General features: G+C 42.1%; 1 protein-coding gene across 3 annotated transcripts in view; it reads right to left on the minus strand.

The window, feature by feature from the left end:
* Positions 1-967: 967 nt before the first annotated feature.
* Positions 968-18408, minus strand: part of LOC120798270 (prospero homeobox protein 1-like) — a 39301-nt gene continuing 21860 nt past the window's right edge. For all 3 annotated transcript variants that reach the window (XM_040142442.1, XM_040142444.1, XM_040142445.1), the window contains 2 exons: positions 17568-17762; positions 968-1551 (listed from right to left, as the gene is read on the minus strand). In XM_040142442.1, coding sequence (XP_039998376.1) covers positions 1366-1551; positions 17568-17762 — 381 coding nt within the window. In that variant the 3' untranslated portion in view covers positions 968-1365. The remainder of the gene's footprint in view (positions 1552-17567; positions 17763-18408) is intronic.

The raw sequence follows: 18408 nt of genomic DNA on the forward strand, positions 1-18408 counted from the left end.
ATAGATTTTATTTTTTTTTTTTTGGGAGCTGAAGTTTGGGATTTATATGACAAGGTTAAATGGGGCCATTCTCAAATGTCAATACTAGTAACTGCCTCAAAAATCCAGTTTTGGTTAGGCTCTAGTAATTAGGTAAAATCAGTACTGTACATGGCATGCTGACTCAAAATATGGATAAGGATATTAGGTCCCTCATTAATCTAATTTCTAACAGTTTCAAATAATCTTTTCAAAATGTTTGTCTTCGATTTGGACTAACTCTTTTTCTAAAATTGTAAAAAATGGGACCGGTATAGTGTCAGTCATTTAATTTTTAAAAACTGAAACAGTAAGATTTTTGTCATCGATGCTCTGGGTGCCTGAATGCAACATGAGCCAAAAAGGGGCAGCCAGGGGAGGGGTGGGGCAGGGAGAGCCACACAGTCAAGACAAACAACCAGTAAGTCTCAGTACAGTAAGAAGAGGAAGAAGTAAAAAGAGAAGGGAAAATGAAGGGAAATAAACAACAACTAAGTCTGTTTTTTGCCCAGTTTGTCTGGGTTCAGGGGAGGATTTGGGATCGCTACTGTGCTTTTCTGTTCAAGGGGTGTGTGTGTGTGTGTGTGTGTGTGTGTGTGTGTGTGTGTGTGTGTGTGTGTGTGTGTGTGTGTGTGTGTGTGTGTGTAAGCGTGTAAGTGTGTGTGTAAGCGTGTGTGTGTGTGGTTGTGTGTGCCTTTGTATCTGTGTAAGGGGATGAGAAGCTGTAAGCTCATACAAAGGAGAAAAAATACAGAAACATCACTTTTTTTCAAAAATGTCCATGTAACTTAAAAACATCCACAATAAAAAGATCTTTATATATTATCATCTTTATTTTTTAGTTCGCCTCCGATCCCAATTCTTGTGCTGAAGATTGATCCATAACCCTCCTCATTCCTGAGGGAGGATGAAGAGCGAGCTTGGACGAGGTGGAGGAGAAAGAGGACGTAGGGTTTTCGGCAAGGAGGAGCTTTTCTGTAAGTGCAAGGAGGTTCACTGTTTTTACTGTTTCGCTTTTAATTTATAAAAGTCTCAACACAATTTGTTAATTTGAGTATCGTCTGACTCATGAGTCTCAGCCCTCTAACTCGGTGAGGAGGAATATTTTTTTTCTTTATAAAACATCTTGAGGGCAGGTTTGTCTTTAAAAGATGGGGTGACCAAAAACAACCACCAACAAACCTCTTCAAGTCTCTGCACCGCGTCACGAACGTCAAACTCCTTCAATCGCATTTCACTGAAGACCTCAATCTAGTCTAACTGTGTGCCTTTAGAGGCTTTTTCCTACAGTATTCTCACAGTCCTCGGAGGTTTGTCTTGCTTGCCGCGTTTCCTCCCTCATCCTAGTCAGTCATGGAGGAGTTCTTGTAGACAGTTGGGGGATTTGAAAACATCAGGAACCTCGCTGTCCAGTTTGCAGATCACCTTGTAGATGGCCTTCTTCCAGGACGGGTCTGCGTCTTTGCCAGCCACGATGGCATTGAAGAACTCACGGAGAGTCACCTGGGCCACCTCCAGAAATCGATCGGGTACCTGAAGGACAAAAGGGAAAAAGGAGGTGGACAAGGGAGAGAAAAAGGAAATCATGAGCGATATGTCGGCTTTGATTGTTTGAACTGAAGAGGAAGAGGAACATCCTTTCAATCACCTCCTATCTTGTCGTAGATATTAATTTATAGTACAGTATGTATGAAAAACATCAATACACAGAACTGTGCTACTTCTCTATGAGCAAAATGGAGTAAATTCCACAAACTGTCGGGTGCCTTCACATCTTTTGAGTAGAAATGAGCTTGAGACATATTATATGGTTAAAAGTATGCGGACGCCTGAACATTACACCCAGATGTGCTTGTTGAATACCTTATTCCAAAACCGTGAACATTGAACTGCCGCCACAACATCCCCCAGTCTTCTGGGAAGGCTATCCACAGTACTGTTTATGAACCCGGCTGCAGGGATTTGCTCCCATTCAGGCACAAGAGCATTAGTGACCCCACTGATGTTGGGACGATGAGACCTGGATCACAGTGGGTGCTCCAGTTCATCCCGAAGGTTTTCGATCTCTGCAGGCCAATCAGGTCCCTCCACACCAAACTGGGGAAAATCGTATTTTATGGACTTTGCGTAAATTGTTTGTGTAAAGTTGCACTGCCATGTTGAAAAAGGAACTTCCCCAAACTGTTGCTACAAAGTCTGAATAACATCAGACTGGAACTAAGGAGCCTAACTCAAACCATAGCTCTCTACACCAAAAGTACACGCAGTTTTGGTCATAGTGTTTATTTCTGGCTTTTTGGAGTTTGCAGTAAATTGGGGGAAGCTCTTACATGATGTGAATCTTAAAGTGAGATATGGTTTGACAATCTGACAGATGTTCTTGTAAAAGTATTGCATAATAGTGAAACGTAAAATGAAAAGTCCTTTGCTTAAGTTACTTGAGACGGTGTAGAGTGTATTATGAATTTTTTTCTTTCACAAATGAAATGCAAACAATCTTAAAAAGAGATAAAGAGAAAGCAGACAACTTTATGGGTCACAAGGATATTTTTCTTTTATATCTTAGCTATTTTCTAATGAACAAATGGTTTAATTAAGAAATAAAGTTAATTTTTTTTCCAATGAGCTTCTTGTCATTATGTGCAACTGAGATGTAAAAATCTTGAAATACAGAACGAGTACTGAAATACAGAGTTTGCTTTTAGAAAAGAAATTGTGTGACTGAACTGGATCAGCGAATTACGTTAAGTGTGCGTGTGTTTCAGGTGTCCATGTATTTCTGTTCCTGACCAAGTTCTTCTTCAGCGGTGAACTTCCCTTAAATGTACTTCCCCTTTCTTAACAGCCCCCAGCTGTGTGTGTGTGTGTGTGTGTGTGTGTGGGTGGGTGTGTGTGTGTTTGGTGTCAGAGTTCCTTATGCACACACCCTCACAGATAATGATAGATTACACACTCAGTCCATGACAATGGCAGGTGAACAGTTGTCTGTGATCTGTTACTGTGTGCGTGTGTGTGTGTGTGTGTGTGTGTGTGTGTGTGTGTGTGTGTGTGCGTGTGCGCGTGCGTGTGTGGGTGGCAGAGTTTAAACAGTAACGGAGGGATTGCAGGGGTCCAATTGTGCTTTCCACATGCAGGCATAAATATACTTTTATCACAAGGCTTTGTGGGTGTGTGGGTTTTAATGCTGCATATGTGGTCATAGCAGTGTTTGACAGCAAAACAATGGCACACATACATGCGCACACACACATTTTTCATTCTTTTTCTGCCCTTTCTCCCGGGGGCAAGATCATACAAAGACACTAAACAACCTGACGAGGATTCTCCCCCTCCCCTCTCTTTTTTTCTTCTTCTTTGTCTCTTTTTCTACATGCAGCTGGACACACAAACACACACACACACACACACACACACACACACACACACACACACACACACACAGCCTGACTCTTGGAGACAAGTACAGGCTCCTATAAGTCATAACAAACTCCTACACACACACACATGTAAAGGACAGCAGAGTGCCGTCTGGGTTGAAACCCCCGTCATGCCTGGCAGGACATGCCAAGGTTAGCCGCCACCAGAACGGATGAATCACCCTCCACACACACACTCACACACACACCCTAAATGATTCCCTGGACTCTCGTATACACTCTCTCTCTTTTTAGCTGGCCCCTCGAGACCACAGTTATTTCAAAGAGGCCCTCTGTCACTGTCTTGGTATACATACTACTGTACACACACACATGCGCGTACTCTCTCACCACACACAAATTAAAGTTTAAACTTCCCTGGTGATATCTATGTTTCTGCCAACAGGGTAGATTACTTTGTACTCGTACACTTACAACTTTTTAATGTTGCATTTCATATTTTCCTCGGCCACCGTGTCGGTCTTGATAACTTAGTACTCTCTAATGAGATCCAGGATCACGGCGGCTTCACTACGATGAAATCCAACAGGGCAAGAAACCAGCAGTGAGACAGTCCGAAGCCAGTAGTTTTGCCGGATCATCTAAACTGCTCTATTTAGCAGGTGAAACCAAAAGTGAGCGCTTTCAAAATGTGAGTGATAATCCCTCACTGCACAGCAGATCTGTGTGTCTGCACAACTACAGCAAGTATGGTAGATCAGAGTTGCACCAGAGACTCACCAGTAAACAGTGATGGATGGTATAGCATGAACGGTTTTGTTCTTGTTTGGACTTATTCCTTTCCTCAGTCCTTACACAACTTGTGACTAACCCGGCAATTTATAACCAGTCAGATCGTGTGACTACTTGTGCATCTCTCCCGGTCCGTCGTCTTTTCACTGATGCTGCCACACTCGAGATCTCAGCAATTAACTTGTGGAATACAATCTTATTAGTAGAGACAGGAATGACGGCCAGAGCTACAAAAAGACCTGGTTGTAATGACCAGATGCCAAAACATTTATGCAAATTGTAAAGGCTAAAATTCATTGTTTTAACATTGCAAGAAAATAGAGAGAGCCCCAAAGTCACGCCGGCGTTTTTTAATAGCTGAATGTGAAACTGTCCACTGGGACAAATTGAAAAGTTGAAACCTGAGCTTGATCTTGAAGATGAATGTGCCTTTGAGGTGTCCTCTTCCTCCTAGATTACATCTCTTCATCCTTTACTTGTTAAAATTCACCCTCATCTTAAAAAGACAAATCCACTCTTTTTAATGTCTCTCCAGGTTAGTTTTTCTCATTCCCCCCCACCCCCACTTGAAGATCTTTGACCTGTTTACTTATCTATTGGTGATGTTCAAATTTAAGCAGCTTCTTCACATTCACTCTGCTGAGACGCATCAATTGAACACCCAGATGCAGGAGTGTAGCTATGAAATCTGGGTGCTGTGACTGAATATTGCCCTTGATCAAACCCCCCCTAAACTCTGCCTCATCTGTCCGTTGCTTGTGATTGATATCTGAAATTGCAAAGAGCTGTAAAACAAAAAGCAACACGCACAGTGGGACAGTAAGAGATTCAGTGAAATTGACTTAGAAAGGTCCTGGCCTGATTGTCTCTGTGTTGCAGTGTCGTACTGCCTTGTTTAGCACGGTGATTGGCGCGTTTTAAAAATGTTTCAGGATGGCGTACGTCGTCATTGCAGCGGTTCTGAGACGAGACTGCGACGGGGAGAGAAAAGGACGCCGCTGCTTCACAGAGAGGCACGGAAACGCAAGGAGTAAGAGTGTAATGAAGCAGGGAGGATATTGTGTGTCCGGTTTGGGTATCAGCTAAACTGGACACAACACATAAGCACACACAGACACACACGTGGGTCCAGATGCACAGATTTGTCTGGCCATCGTAAATCAGTCCAATAAAGAGATCTAAATTAGGCCATCATCAATACAGATGGGCCTGTTTCCCGTGTGTGTGTGTGTGTGTGTGTGTGTGAGAGAGAGAGTGAGATTTACTCCTGGCTTGGATCTTGATATGATGTCTAGTTGCCAGGAGGGAGAGAGCGAGTGAGGAATGGGCAAAGTGGGAAAGAGAAAGAAAGATAGAGGAAGAAAGACACTTTGTGCCCAGTAAACATAATTCGCATGATTGCTCTGGTTTGGTGGGTAAATATTGGATGAAGGGAGGCTCAATTACTCCCTCTTCACACACACACACACACACACACACACACACACACACACACACACACACACACACAGAAGGACAAGAGCCTGTAAATCTCTAAATCGCTGCCCAACAAAGAGGCCTACTGGGACGCCCTCCCTCCCTCCCTCTTTTTTCCTTGTGCCCTTCCTTTCTCTCATCCTCTCACTCTCCCCCTCCGTCCTCCTCCTTGTTGGCTCCTCTGTCCCTCATCTATTCTTGGAAATGTATTCTTATTTATTTTTTATCTTCTGATAAACCGCAAGCTCACTTAGTCATTTATCTTTCATCACACATGGAAACGCATGGTGTATTTTGAGACGTTTGACGTGAGAAGTGCTGACGGAAGCTGTTGCTGCTTTCAAGAACCGTTACCTGCATTAAGGCTTCTTCAGCGTTTTTTTTTTTCCTTTTGCCATTGCATTTCCTGCCTGTCGTCAATCATTTTCCACTATTACGCATGCTATTGTCATTCGCACTTTCAAATGTATCAATCTTCGCCTTTTGGTTTCATCATCTATTTCTCTGTCTCACTGTCTCAGTTGCATTTTGGCAATGTTGACTTTGACTTGAAGTTTTATCATGGGGGGAAAGTCATGGCCCATTTTTATCAAAGTATATGAAGAACGAATACAAAGCCACATTAAAGTCAAAAGAAGTGTTGACGAATTGAGTTTTATGTCAAATTAAACTTTGAATATACTGAACCACAGTCAATATACAAAATGGATTTAAATTAATATAATATGTTAATGTCACTGCTGTATCTTGCTTACAAGTATTTGCCGTTTCTAAAAACTTGGTGTAGTTTTGCCCTTTCTTTCCAAAAAAAAAAAAAAAATTGGAGTATTTCACATTTCTAGCAGCAATAACAGCAGATGCTTGTTTGAAAAAACCCCCATTAACAAACGACAGCCACTTGCAGAAACTCAAACCATCACTAGCATTAAACACTGTGCAACAGTGACGTCTAATTTGCTAATTTTGTCTTTTTTGTCTTTTTTTTTTTACAGAAGCACAAAATGGCCGTGTTGCACTAAAAATGATTTAAAATAAATAAGAGCCCTTTATAAGTAGGTTACTTCTTCGTGGATACACTGTCCCATTTTACACATCTAAAATAGAGAAACTTAACATAGATTTGGGTTACACACAGACAGAACACCAACACAGACCGCATCATGGCCGAGAGAAGACTTTTTTTTTCTTTTTTCTTGGTTGTCATGGAGAGGACCCTCACTTTATACACGACAGTGTGGCACATCGACAGTCGCGCGGTGACCGGATCACTTCATCATAAGTAGAAAATTTAAAACGCCATGATCACCTAGCTCCATGGACGTGTCCATAGTGTAAACATTCTCTTGATGGACTGTTGCCTACTTTGCGAATTCAGTCTGTCATGCTAATCATTGCTGCCGAGGTAATATTACTTTTTTTTATCTATCTTTCCTGCCGTTGTTACTGACTTCTTGTCTATTTTTGTGAAAGGGTTAGTTACTTCCAACAGAGTAGCTTCTTTCTAGAAACAGGTGTCGGTATCTTAAAGAGAAAACAAAACAAAATAACACAAATTACTGAACTAATATGAAAAGATTTCTTTAAGGAATCCATGAAACAAGTTGTTTTTCTACAGAGGAACCAGAAAATTGGCAGATTTTTTTTGTTTGCAGTTTGAGGCAGTGAAAAGTCAGTGAATAATAGTGGTGATAACATAAATGAAACTTGTTAAATAAGTTCAGCAATAAGATCTATGTTTTATAGGTGTGTAAACCATCAGCTCCTAAAAAGATGTGGCGCTGGACCCTCAGCTTTCGCTCTTTCACTACTCCCCTTTCTTTTGTCTTATTTCTCTTTTTCATTCCACTTCCTTTTCCTTCCTTTGCACCCTTAGACTTAACTCTTTCTCCGCGTCTACAATCTATCCATCCTCTCCGGTTCTCATCCGCCGCTCAGCCCCCTCTCTCCTCCCATTCCTTTCCTCTCCTTCCCCTATTTTCTCCCCTTCCTTTCTCTCTGCCTCGCCTCCTCTCCTCTCTTCTGAATATAAGTCACTCCTCGCTCTCCATCTCCCACCATCCAAAAGGATAAACGCTTTTTCTCGTCACGTGGTCCACATGAGACAGTTGCAGACATCTAGGCTGTGTGTGTGTTTGCGTGTCCTCAGTTGACTCTACCTATTAACCTCTGCTTACGTCTTTCCACTTGCCTATCTCTCCTTTACCTTTCTATCCTCGCTCACTACCTTGAACAAAAGCGAAGACACGCACACATTCACACACACACTGGGCTCTTAAGAAATCATTGCACAAACACCACATGTTTGATTCACAAGGTGTACAGAGAAATAAACTGTACACGTGCAGTTTTTTTTTTTTAATGAGTTCACGTATATTTGCGTTATTTCATCATTAATCATTTTTCAGCTTGTCGCTTTCAAACCATCTTTCTAGTCTTGCTGCAAGATGTTGTTCTTTTCAAGATCAGATGACCCTCACACACACACACCTTGACACTCTCTGTTTTGTTGCCATTCATTTGCTACGTGGCCTTGAGGTCCACTTTACTGTTGGTCAGTAGAGTATTTTTCTATCACGGAGACAATACTGGAACTCTTTCATCTGCTGCTCCTTCTGTGGACTGAAGAAATGGTGTGTGTGTGTGTGCGTGTGTGCGTGTGTGCGTGTGCTTGTGTGTGCGCGCATGTATGTGCATGTGAGAGAGAGACCTAGTGGATATGTCCTTTTTGTGCCAACACATGAGCATCTGCTTCCTTTTTCCTCCTCCTCTCTCTCACTGTCTCGCTTTCCCTGGTATCAGGCCTGGCTTTAGTCACACACACCCTGGCAGGAAAATACAAACACACACACACACGAACACACACACACAACCAGAATGGAGTGTCCTTTCACTCTTTCACTCTTGTTCCTGTCTTTTCTTTTCATCCTTTCTCCTTCAGCAAGTGCTTATTAACGAAAATTCATACTTTGACAAATTAAATAATTTTGCTTTTTGTTTCTGTATCATAGATTTGGATGCAATTGTGGCTTAACAGTCATACGGAGTCTCCTTTTTAATGCATGGCAGTATGGCAGGTATGCATTCTTCCCTGATACCCAGTGCTATCTCTAGCTTAGCTTTAAGTATTCTTTTAAAATGGAGACAAACATTAAGGAAGTTAGGGAAACACTCTGGTCTCACTCTGGTTGCTTTGAGGGTTTGTAGCTGCATTGGTGGCCCAGCACTTACTAGTTCACTTGATGTTTTTCCCTGAAATTTCCCCCTGTCTGTATCTGCATTCCTGTTTTCCCATTTTAATCTCTCTTTATCTTAGGGGAAAGTAGACTGAGCATGCTTTCGGTTTTTTTCTAGTTACATCCACCTTCACTGTAACACAGATCCATACAGTCTTACACACGTCTTAATTTGTCTCAGAAACATTGCATTTCGGTGCACGCCTCTCCCGCACGAAGGTGTGTTTAGCTCCTTTTCCCTGTAAGCTCCTGAAACACCTGCACGTTCCCTCTCCTGCTACCAAGCATACTTGCTGAATGTCTCTTCTAGTGTAATGTAATAGCATGATTTGACATGAAATGGCCTTTAATGTCAAATTGTACAGTTTTATATCTTAAACATTTAGGAGCATCTAATAAAACCACATGCTACTATTTCTGCCTTAAGACTTGGACTCAGTTCAGATTTTGGTAGAGTCAGAAGAATAAAGACATTAGAGTTGCAAAAAACAAATGTAAGGGCCTGCATTGGTGGAGGTGTGCTGCCTCGGGTATCATAGCAATGATCTTGATGGAAACAACGTTGCCTGAAGACGTCACATTGCAATGCAACAAAGGGTTCAACTTTTTTACTGGACGACCCTGCATTTTTTTGAGAGCTCTCTGCACTGGTTACCCCCACGTCATCGACAGAGTGGCTCCATTCAAATGAAAGAGGGGGACTGCCTTTTTTTTTTAAAATCAATCAATTAATTAATATATTGTTTTTTAATTTATTTAGTCTGTCTGAATGTGGCCTTAGACTTGACTGCTGTTAGACTTGAAAGGCAAAAAGACACGTTTTGTTTTTCTGGTCTTTCCCGGAACATATGAATTAAATACGACAGCGACAGGCAGCCCTAACATTGCCATCTGCCTCGAATATTAAATCATTAAGCCAATGAAAGGACTTGGTCTCAGGTTTGTGGAAAAAAATCTTACAGTTGTTATTCAGAGACTTGAAAAACTTATGACTGGGACTTGCCCTCACGGACTTAAGATGACATTTGGACTTGTCTCAATCAGTTTAAAAGCAGCTCTGGTTGGGGGTTTAATCTCTCGTTTAAGGTTGACTTAACAGCAGTTGTTTAGGGGAGATAAGGCGATATTCCCTCTAATTTATGTCATTTCTCCAGCCAGTCGGGGAGGTCAGCTCTGTTCCTCTTATGTTCCCGCTGCCACATACGTTCTGCACATTACTGGCACAGACATCAACCTGCTGGTAAGGTGCTCTTTGACATAGTCACCCACATTCGCACCCGCCAGTCAGCTGCCATTCCTTAGTGAAGCAGGGCACGGAAAGTGCTGGAAAGATTTTCAGAGACATAAAATTAAAAAGCAAAACACCTCATAGCTTTTTAGAGGAATAATCAGCTGTTTGATGGCAAATAAATCCACCGCATTCCTATTTCGACAATATGTTGACCTCGGAGTCGCAGGTTTTTTTCTAGCTGCCATTTAAAGTGGGAAATTAAAGGTAAAAGTGGGGACTGGAGGTTCCCCCAGGACATCGGCAATATGTTTCCTTTCTCTGCTGCTCTTTTGTCAATCAGTCACTGATCTCACAATCACCAGGACAATGGCAATAAAGTTTCTCTTTGTTCAGACTGCATGTGACTGAAAGGAAGGGTCTGCGTCCTGAGATTGCGTCTGTGTGTGACTGCTCTCACTATCTCATGAGTGTGTGTGTGTGTGTATCTTCTTTTTGTGTGCAGCTGCTGCGTGTGTCTCCGTATCTCTGCATGCTGCCATTTGTGTGCGCCCGTTCATACACGTGCTGTGCTTCCTTGGACTGGTGTGTGTGTGTTCTTTGCTTCCTTGTGTGTGTGTGTGTGTGTGTGTGTGTGTCATCCATAGAGGACAATAGCCCGGGTCATCTGACTGAGAGGCTGCAGACCACTAGTATCACATGACAGAGGCTGAAGGCCACGTCTTTGTTACCAGGCCTATTGTTAAAGCTAAGGAGACAGCTGGGGCAGGGGAAGGGAATCACTGCATGCACAACACAAACACACACTCACACACTCATATTCAAACACACATACAGGAAGACCATACACAGGCACACATGCACACACATACACCGCCCCCTCGTGACTCCAATCAGGCTCGGTGACAAAGATGATGCCTCCTTCTTCTCAACTGGAATATTAAGACACACACACACACACACACACACACACACACACACACACACACACACACACAGCAAGCAGATAGCTATAATTATAGTGACAGAAACTGGCAGGTGGCATTGTCTGTACCATACCACTTTCTGTCAACCGCCAGCAGAGAGAAAGAGACGGTGAGGAAGACTTGGTGGCTTAGTGCTCATACTTGCTTAATGACATTGAGTGACAGCAACAAATAGTGTGTGTTCACGTGTGTGAGAGTGTGTATTAAACCTTGTTCCCTCGAAATGTATGTTCATATACAAAATAATTGCATTAGAAAGGTAATGCAACCAGGATTACGTTTTGCCTACAATATAACATAGGAAACGTCTATATATATTTAATTTAATTTGGTTTTTTACCGATAGTCTCTACTCCTAAGGTTGGCAAAGATCGACATCTTGGTGAAATTTTGAAAAAGATAGTGCTAAAGATAAAGTTTTCACTCTTTAGAATTTCAGCAGAACCCTGATCTTTTCTTAAAGTGTTTCAGTAGCCTCCAGCTAACAACATGTTGCAGCGTGCAAATCCCAGCCTCCAGTGTCAAAATCTTAAGATTTGCACACCCATCCACCAAACCTGACCTACTCAGAATCTTATCTGGCAAATCAAATTAGTAGCATTTTGTACGATTCAAGGTTCGATCTAACTCCGGTCCAATAGATATGAAGCAGTTTTTTTTTTTTTTTACTTCGTAATTATCTTAGTTATATTCGTCTAAAACTCAGTGTCAGATGCTTTGCTGCCTTGTTTTTAAGATATTTCTAGGCAGAACATTAGATATTTGATTTTCAGAATTCCTTGGCATAAAAATAGTCAAATTAAAGATATGGAAACCTGGTCTAAAGTATATTTAAGTAGTAGCTTGATTCCAGTAATATCTCCTGTGGTAAAAGCCTTGTAAAACCAACATCACATTGAAACCTAGTGTGTAAGATGTAGTAATTGCCAAAAGCTCTACGCTTAGAATGAGAGATCAGAGTCAGAGAAAGAGAGAGAAGAGAAGAGAAAAAGCAGGACAGGTGTGGTGTTTGAAATTCGCTGCTTCTCTTAAAGGCTGATCCGTTACTCCTAGGGTGTGTGTGTGTGTGTTTGAGCGCCTTCTGGGTAGGTTACATACAGAAGACGAGAGAGTTGAGGAAAAACAGAAAGACGGGGAAGACACGAGGAACAAAAATAATATACATAACGCTAATGGGTTGAGACAGATGAATCTTCAACCTTTCAGTGTGCGACGATTCATTAAAACAGCACTGGGCACAATACAAAAATAAAACAATAAACCCAGACTTCAGTGCCAAGGCATTTCTTGAAAGCCGCAGCGCGTTTTCTGTGAGAAGAGAGAATCTGATAGAAAGCCCACTTTGAGAATCGATTCCTGAGAGTCGAGCTTGGCCCCTTTTTCAATGGACTCGTATGAAGAGGAAGCGGAAAAGATGAGTGAATAGATGAATAAGGAGAGCAAAAGGATGACAAAGAATCTAAAACGGCGGAGAAAGACATGAGAACTTTAGCCTTTCATGAAGTGCACAGCTTATGAAACCAGATAGCCCTGAAATGTGAGTGTGTGACCACTCTGTGGCCTCCAGGTGTGTGTGTGTGTGTGTGTGTGCGTGTGTGTTCATGTCATTCAAAGTCAAAGGGCAGATTTTGGTAGCAACCACACCCACCCTTCAAGGGAGGGTATCTCTGCTCTTTCAGATGAACACAAATGAGATCTGTGTGTGTGTGTGTGTGTGTGTGTGTGTGTGTGTGTGAGAGAGTGAATGAATGTGTGAGGTGCAGCTGTGCTGTCGTTTGGTGCTGACAGAGCCAGTGAGGATCCTTGAACTGGAAAGATGAGAACGTCCTCTAGAAGGCTTCATAAAAATGTCTCATTGTCCCTCCTAATCCAACACACACCAACATACACCAAAATATGACGACTCCATCCCTTTCAACACTCAGGCCTCTATTGTGAGTGTGTTTGTGTGTGTGTGTGTTTTTTTTTTTTGGTGGAAAGTTTGGAAGAGTGTTCATGTTCCCTGGCATGTGTAAGTCACCAAAGCATAGGTGTACTTCAGATATCGCACCAAAACCTTAACACACACACACACACACACACACACACACACACACACACACACACACACACACACACACACACACACAGGCAAATTAAGAGTACCATGCCCAATGCTGCTGGCAGACTTAACCAACAACTCATCAATCTGTTCTCAATATAAAAAAAAATAAAGAAAAAGAGGAAACGTTTCTCTTCCTCTTGGCAGAAGGTAGAAGCTGACACCTTTCCCTGAGTGTCCTGGCAAAGAAAATCTCTCCGTTTTTTTTTTTGTTTTGTTTTGTTTTCCCTCTTTTTTTTTGAAGATGAGACTATTCCCTGTTTCCTTTCCCCTTTCCCAGCCTCCTTCCTTTCTTTGCCTTCCTCATTAGTTAGTGGGAAGAGCTGCAATTAGGACAGAATTGTTTCAGAGAAGAGGGGGAGGGGAGGGGAGGGGAAGGAGGAAATAGGAGACAGTAAGGATGGCGAGAGACAGAGAGAGAGACAGACAGACAGAGGTAAACAAGAAAGAAGAGTTGAAAGAATGTGGCTGGAGAGGAGGGGAGGAGGAGGTAATTAATGAAGCTGCTATAATTACTGAGGCCTGTTTACGCCAACTTTGGAAGACAACACACACACACGAACACACACACAAACTCCAGACAAATTACACTCACCTTTCCACAGCAATAATCTACAATTACTATTAAAATGCTGGACATGTACGTTGACTAATGACACAAGCTTTTTCTAATAACCCGTCAAACCTAAGGACTCTTTCTTATTTCACCAGGTAGACAGTGTTGACTAGGATTCACTTCTTTTCTAACCAGGAAACTACAAAAAATGCAAATTATTTAACCTTGCAGGGCCAACTTTGACCACCTAATTTGACAAAGAGCAGATTTGCATTATGGAAACCGACGCTGTTGAAGAATAAAGATGAGGAAATGATGAGACAGTCGTACAGTAGAGGGAGAGAGGAAGATTGGATAAGATGTAAGTAAGCCTGGGAAAGAATAAGACAAAAGTTGGAGAGCAGAGGAAGAGTAGGTGGGACGATGGGTGAAAAGGAAAGAAAAGAAGGGATGCGTCGAGGACTGGGAGAGAAAAGGGGCAATAGTAGAGGAGGAGGCTGCAAGGGACAGAAAGGGAGACGAGGGCAAAGGAAAGAGGGACAAAAGAAGAAGAGGATAAGGAGAGGAGGTGACGAAGAGAACGTATAGACAGAGGACAGATTCAGCAGGAAGGGAGGGAGCAAGGAAAGAGCAAAAAGAGGTGATGGAAGGAGGGGAGGGGGGTGTGATGGGGACAAACCAAGGTGGAACTCTGATGATGCTAAATTTGGCGAAAGGAGAAGACTTCTGTGTGTGTGCGTGCGTTGGGAGACTTGCTGAATCGGCCGTGGTTCCAGTTTCACGCCTCTGAGTTTGACGGAGGGGGAGAGAGACAGGGAGAGACAAGGAGCGAGAGAGTGGGTCCCTAGCCAGTAATGTTCCCGCAGGGTGGACGGACGAAAGGAGGGAGGTGAGGGGAGAGACGGAGGCAGGCAGGGAAGGGGACAAAGTAAGGGAAGGAAATTTATTCCTACCTTCGCAAACACGCCATCGCGTTATCGCACAGAGGACGCCGACCAAAGTTAACTAAAGTCCTCGTCAGCATCTTCTACTGATTACACTCATATCTAGGAAGTGCTGTGAATTGGCCCTTTAACTACAAATCTTGACCCTTTTTATTGACTTTCTACCTTTCAGGCATTGTATATAAATCAACATGCAGAGTCTTGAAAGTATTCATCTCCGCTCTCTGGTCTTCCCTGGTCTTGGGTCTGTGTGTCAGTATGTTTGATACCCAAATGGATCTGAGTGAATTCACTACCAGCTATGATCATGTGTCAAGTCAAAACCGCTGCAGGAAAATGTTTTTGACCACTTCTGCTTGTTAAGACACCTCAACAAACACCCATTTTGTTTTCTGTAAAAGCCAGAAAATGATCCTGATCCCGGTTTCTTCAGAAAGGGAACTTTGTCGAGATTTCCTCCACAATTTTTTCATTTTACTGTATTCTTCATTCTCCTGTTACATACGGCTAAAATATACAAAGCCATAGTTATTGTTGCGGTGATGTTGGGATCTTGAAAGGGTCCACATCATTCGGATCACGAGGCTTTGTTCTTTCAAAGTATAGTTGGCTGCTGTGTGTTCAGAGGGGAATCTGTCAGTCACGTTTCGAACTGGGTCTAATTATCCTCAGGTCTATGTCAGTGCAGGTCTGATAAACATTGGGTCTTTTTTGGCCTGAGCGAAAATTTATTTTTGAATCCTGAGTTGTTTCGGGAGTCTGAGTTGAAACTACTAGAAAATTTTGTACCCTTGAAAACCACCACTGAAGGTATATAAAACGTCTAGTCTATTAATCAGTCAGTCATTTTACACAACTATTTTGATAATGGTTTAGGTCATTTTCAAATGAATTAATTACATTTTCTCAGTTGTGATAATTTGCTACTTTTCTTTTTCTTAAGTTGTAATACATGGATAATGTTCAGGGCTTAGACTGTTGTTTGGACAAAACAAGCTGTTCGAAGACATTTCAAGTCATCTTGGGCTATTTTCTGACATTTAATATATTATTTATTTAAGCAGTTAACTGAGAATATAGCTGGCAGATTAATTAATGTTGAAAACAATCGTTAGTTGCCTCCCTTCATGACAGTTTTCCATTTAGCAGTCAGTTGCCAGGGACTGTTTGGAAAACCCCATTGTTGAGATAGTGAAACCATTGCATTCACATGGTATTTTTGGAAAAATCCAGTCACACATGTACGTTCTGAAATAGACAATGCAAAATGTCAACTTTTCTCCTGGTGGAGGTCACCGCGATGGAAGGGACAGTCCCTGCTCACAAATGCACCAGTACAATATCCTAACTATGAGGAGGGAAAAAAAAAAAAAAAATACAGGCAACTTAATGTTCACTGTAATGGCTTACCTATCTCAGCTTATGGTCTCAAGTGTCCTCAAGTTGACTTTCATTCTCACCGAAACGAACTGGACTAAAAGTAACGAATGCCGGAAGCGTGAGAATTCAACTTTACGGTATGCTTTCAATAGTTGCTGACACTAATTTAAAGTAAAAAATCATATGTGGTTGAAAGGCTAAAATGTGCAAAGCCACAGTCATGGTTCTCAAAATCCCGACCCCAATATGAACCTTACCCTATCACCCCTAAAAATAACCCCACTGAAGTCCAGCCAAAACAAACACACGCAAATTATTTGCATGTGCTTCTCTCCTGCACGAGCTCTTTACATACACACCTAGGAAAAGCTACCTGACTATTTTTATGCAGAGCATGCAAAGCATTTGCTATTCGTTCTTTAAAAGAGGATACTTAGCTGCCTTAAAGTCAGCGTGTGCATGACACGTGTGGATGTGTGTTGGTTCTCTAAGTCTTGCTCTTTATACACTGAAGCCTCAACATCCGTATCCCTGAGCAAAAAACGGAGTGTGACTGTGTCAGCGGTGAGGTGTGTGCTAATGGACATCTAAATGCTGCGGCTGTTACGTTGGATAGTTTAAGGGCCCTCAGGTCCCCTTAGACCAATATTGGGAGAGCAAAAGTGAGGGAGAGAATGTGACTTCTGCAAATCGCTTTGACAAGGACACCCGCGCCTCGAGCGGCGTCCTCTTTCGCCTCATCGAACACACACACACACACACACACACACACACACACACACTGCGACATCCACACCTCAGCAGAATCGTGAGGTGACTGTTGCGCTCCGAACAGCTGACTTGGTAGAGGACGTTTGTTTTGAGTGTGCGTGAGTTGTGCTGAATCGAGTTATAATTTCAGTTTTGAAAGTGAACTGAGAGACATTTTGTAAATGAGTCTTAATTTTCTGCTATGTGCAGTGGTCAAAGGAGACCTGTCACAGCTGAAATATTGTGGAAAAAAAATCCAAATCAATCACATGTCGACTAAAGTGAAGGTGAACGGGCCCGTTATTCTGAATTTAAGCAAATGTACCTTTCACGGAATTAAAAAAAAAGGCCTTGTATCGAGGAAAAGGCAGGTTTTGGGTTTTTTTTTTTACATTTTACAAAAAAATAAATAATTCATGCAAGCTAAAAATTAAAACATGAAACGTTTCAAAACTGGAGTTAGATTTTGACACTAAAACTGCATCGCCCATTAAAAAAAAGGAGATAACTTTGTGAGAGTTTGCAGTAATAGAGCAACAAACACGAAAAGAACATGCTGTCAATCCCGTTAAAAACACTCAAACACACCTGCCAATGTTATATTTTACATTGTTGAACCAAAGACCTCTGTGTTATTTCCCTCCAAATTCAAAACCGATCATGATCTACTAAAATCACTTATGCAAATTGACCCCCCCCCCCCCTCCTCCCTCCGGCCCAGCTTACCTCAAAGTCGTTGGCCTTGTTGTAGTGCATGTTGAGTGCCCTGAAAAGCTCGGCGTCGCGGCCCACCGTCAGCTCCTCCGCAGCGGTCACCCCCTCGTTGATGGCCTGCCGGGCAAACTTCTCCATCTGGATGTAGTAGAACTCCCTGAAGTTGCTGAACCACTTGATCAGCTGGGAGGTGATGCAGCGATTGAACTGGAACGGCACACACACACCCACAGAGAGAGAGAGAGAGAGAGTGAAAAATCCCAGTGTGTTTCGGAAGTTAATTGGGAATCGTTTTGATTGTCATGCACTGCATCCATACACTTCTATCCAGAGTAGGGGTTTTACTACATTTCCCAGTATGCCGTTTGGCAGCCCAAGCAATGCAGGTGTAAACTTGATACATTCGCTGCTTATATGAAGGCCAAGAAATGCTGTTTATGATAGCCGCAGTAGAGGCAAGAACTCTGGTTCTTTTGAGGCTGCTTTGGACTAGAGTGCAAAAAATAGTGAGTCATGGAATTAGTCTTTTTTCCCCTGACACCAAATCCTGATGTTTATGGTTTAAATTTCCAAAACAGCTATTTGTTAGTATTTCATGAATAATTGGCCATATTCATGAAATACTAACAAATAGCTGTTTTGGAAATTTAAAGGGTTGTTACATATTGTAGTGATTTACAAGGGGTATAAAAGATTTTAAACATGTGTACAGGTTTTAATGGACTTTAGTTTCATAGTGAGATCAAGTAGATTTAAGTACTGAATGTTGCTCCCTGTTTGATGGTACTGTAGATTCATAATGGCACAGCCTGATGTTTGCTTTGGTACTTACTTGCATTGTGGCGGTATGTCA

Source organism: Xiphias gladius, chromosome 13 (genome assembly GCF_016859285.1).
Source record: "Xiphias gladius isolate SHS-SW01 ecotype Sanya breed wild chromosome 13, ASM1685928v1, whole genome shotgun sequence".
Classification (NCBI taxonomy): Eukaryota; Metazoa; Chordata; class Actinopteri; order Istiophoriformes; family Xiphiidae; genus Xiphias; species Xiphias gladius.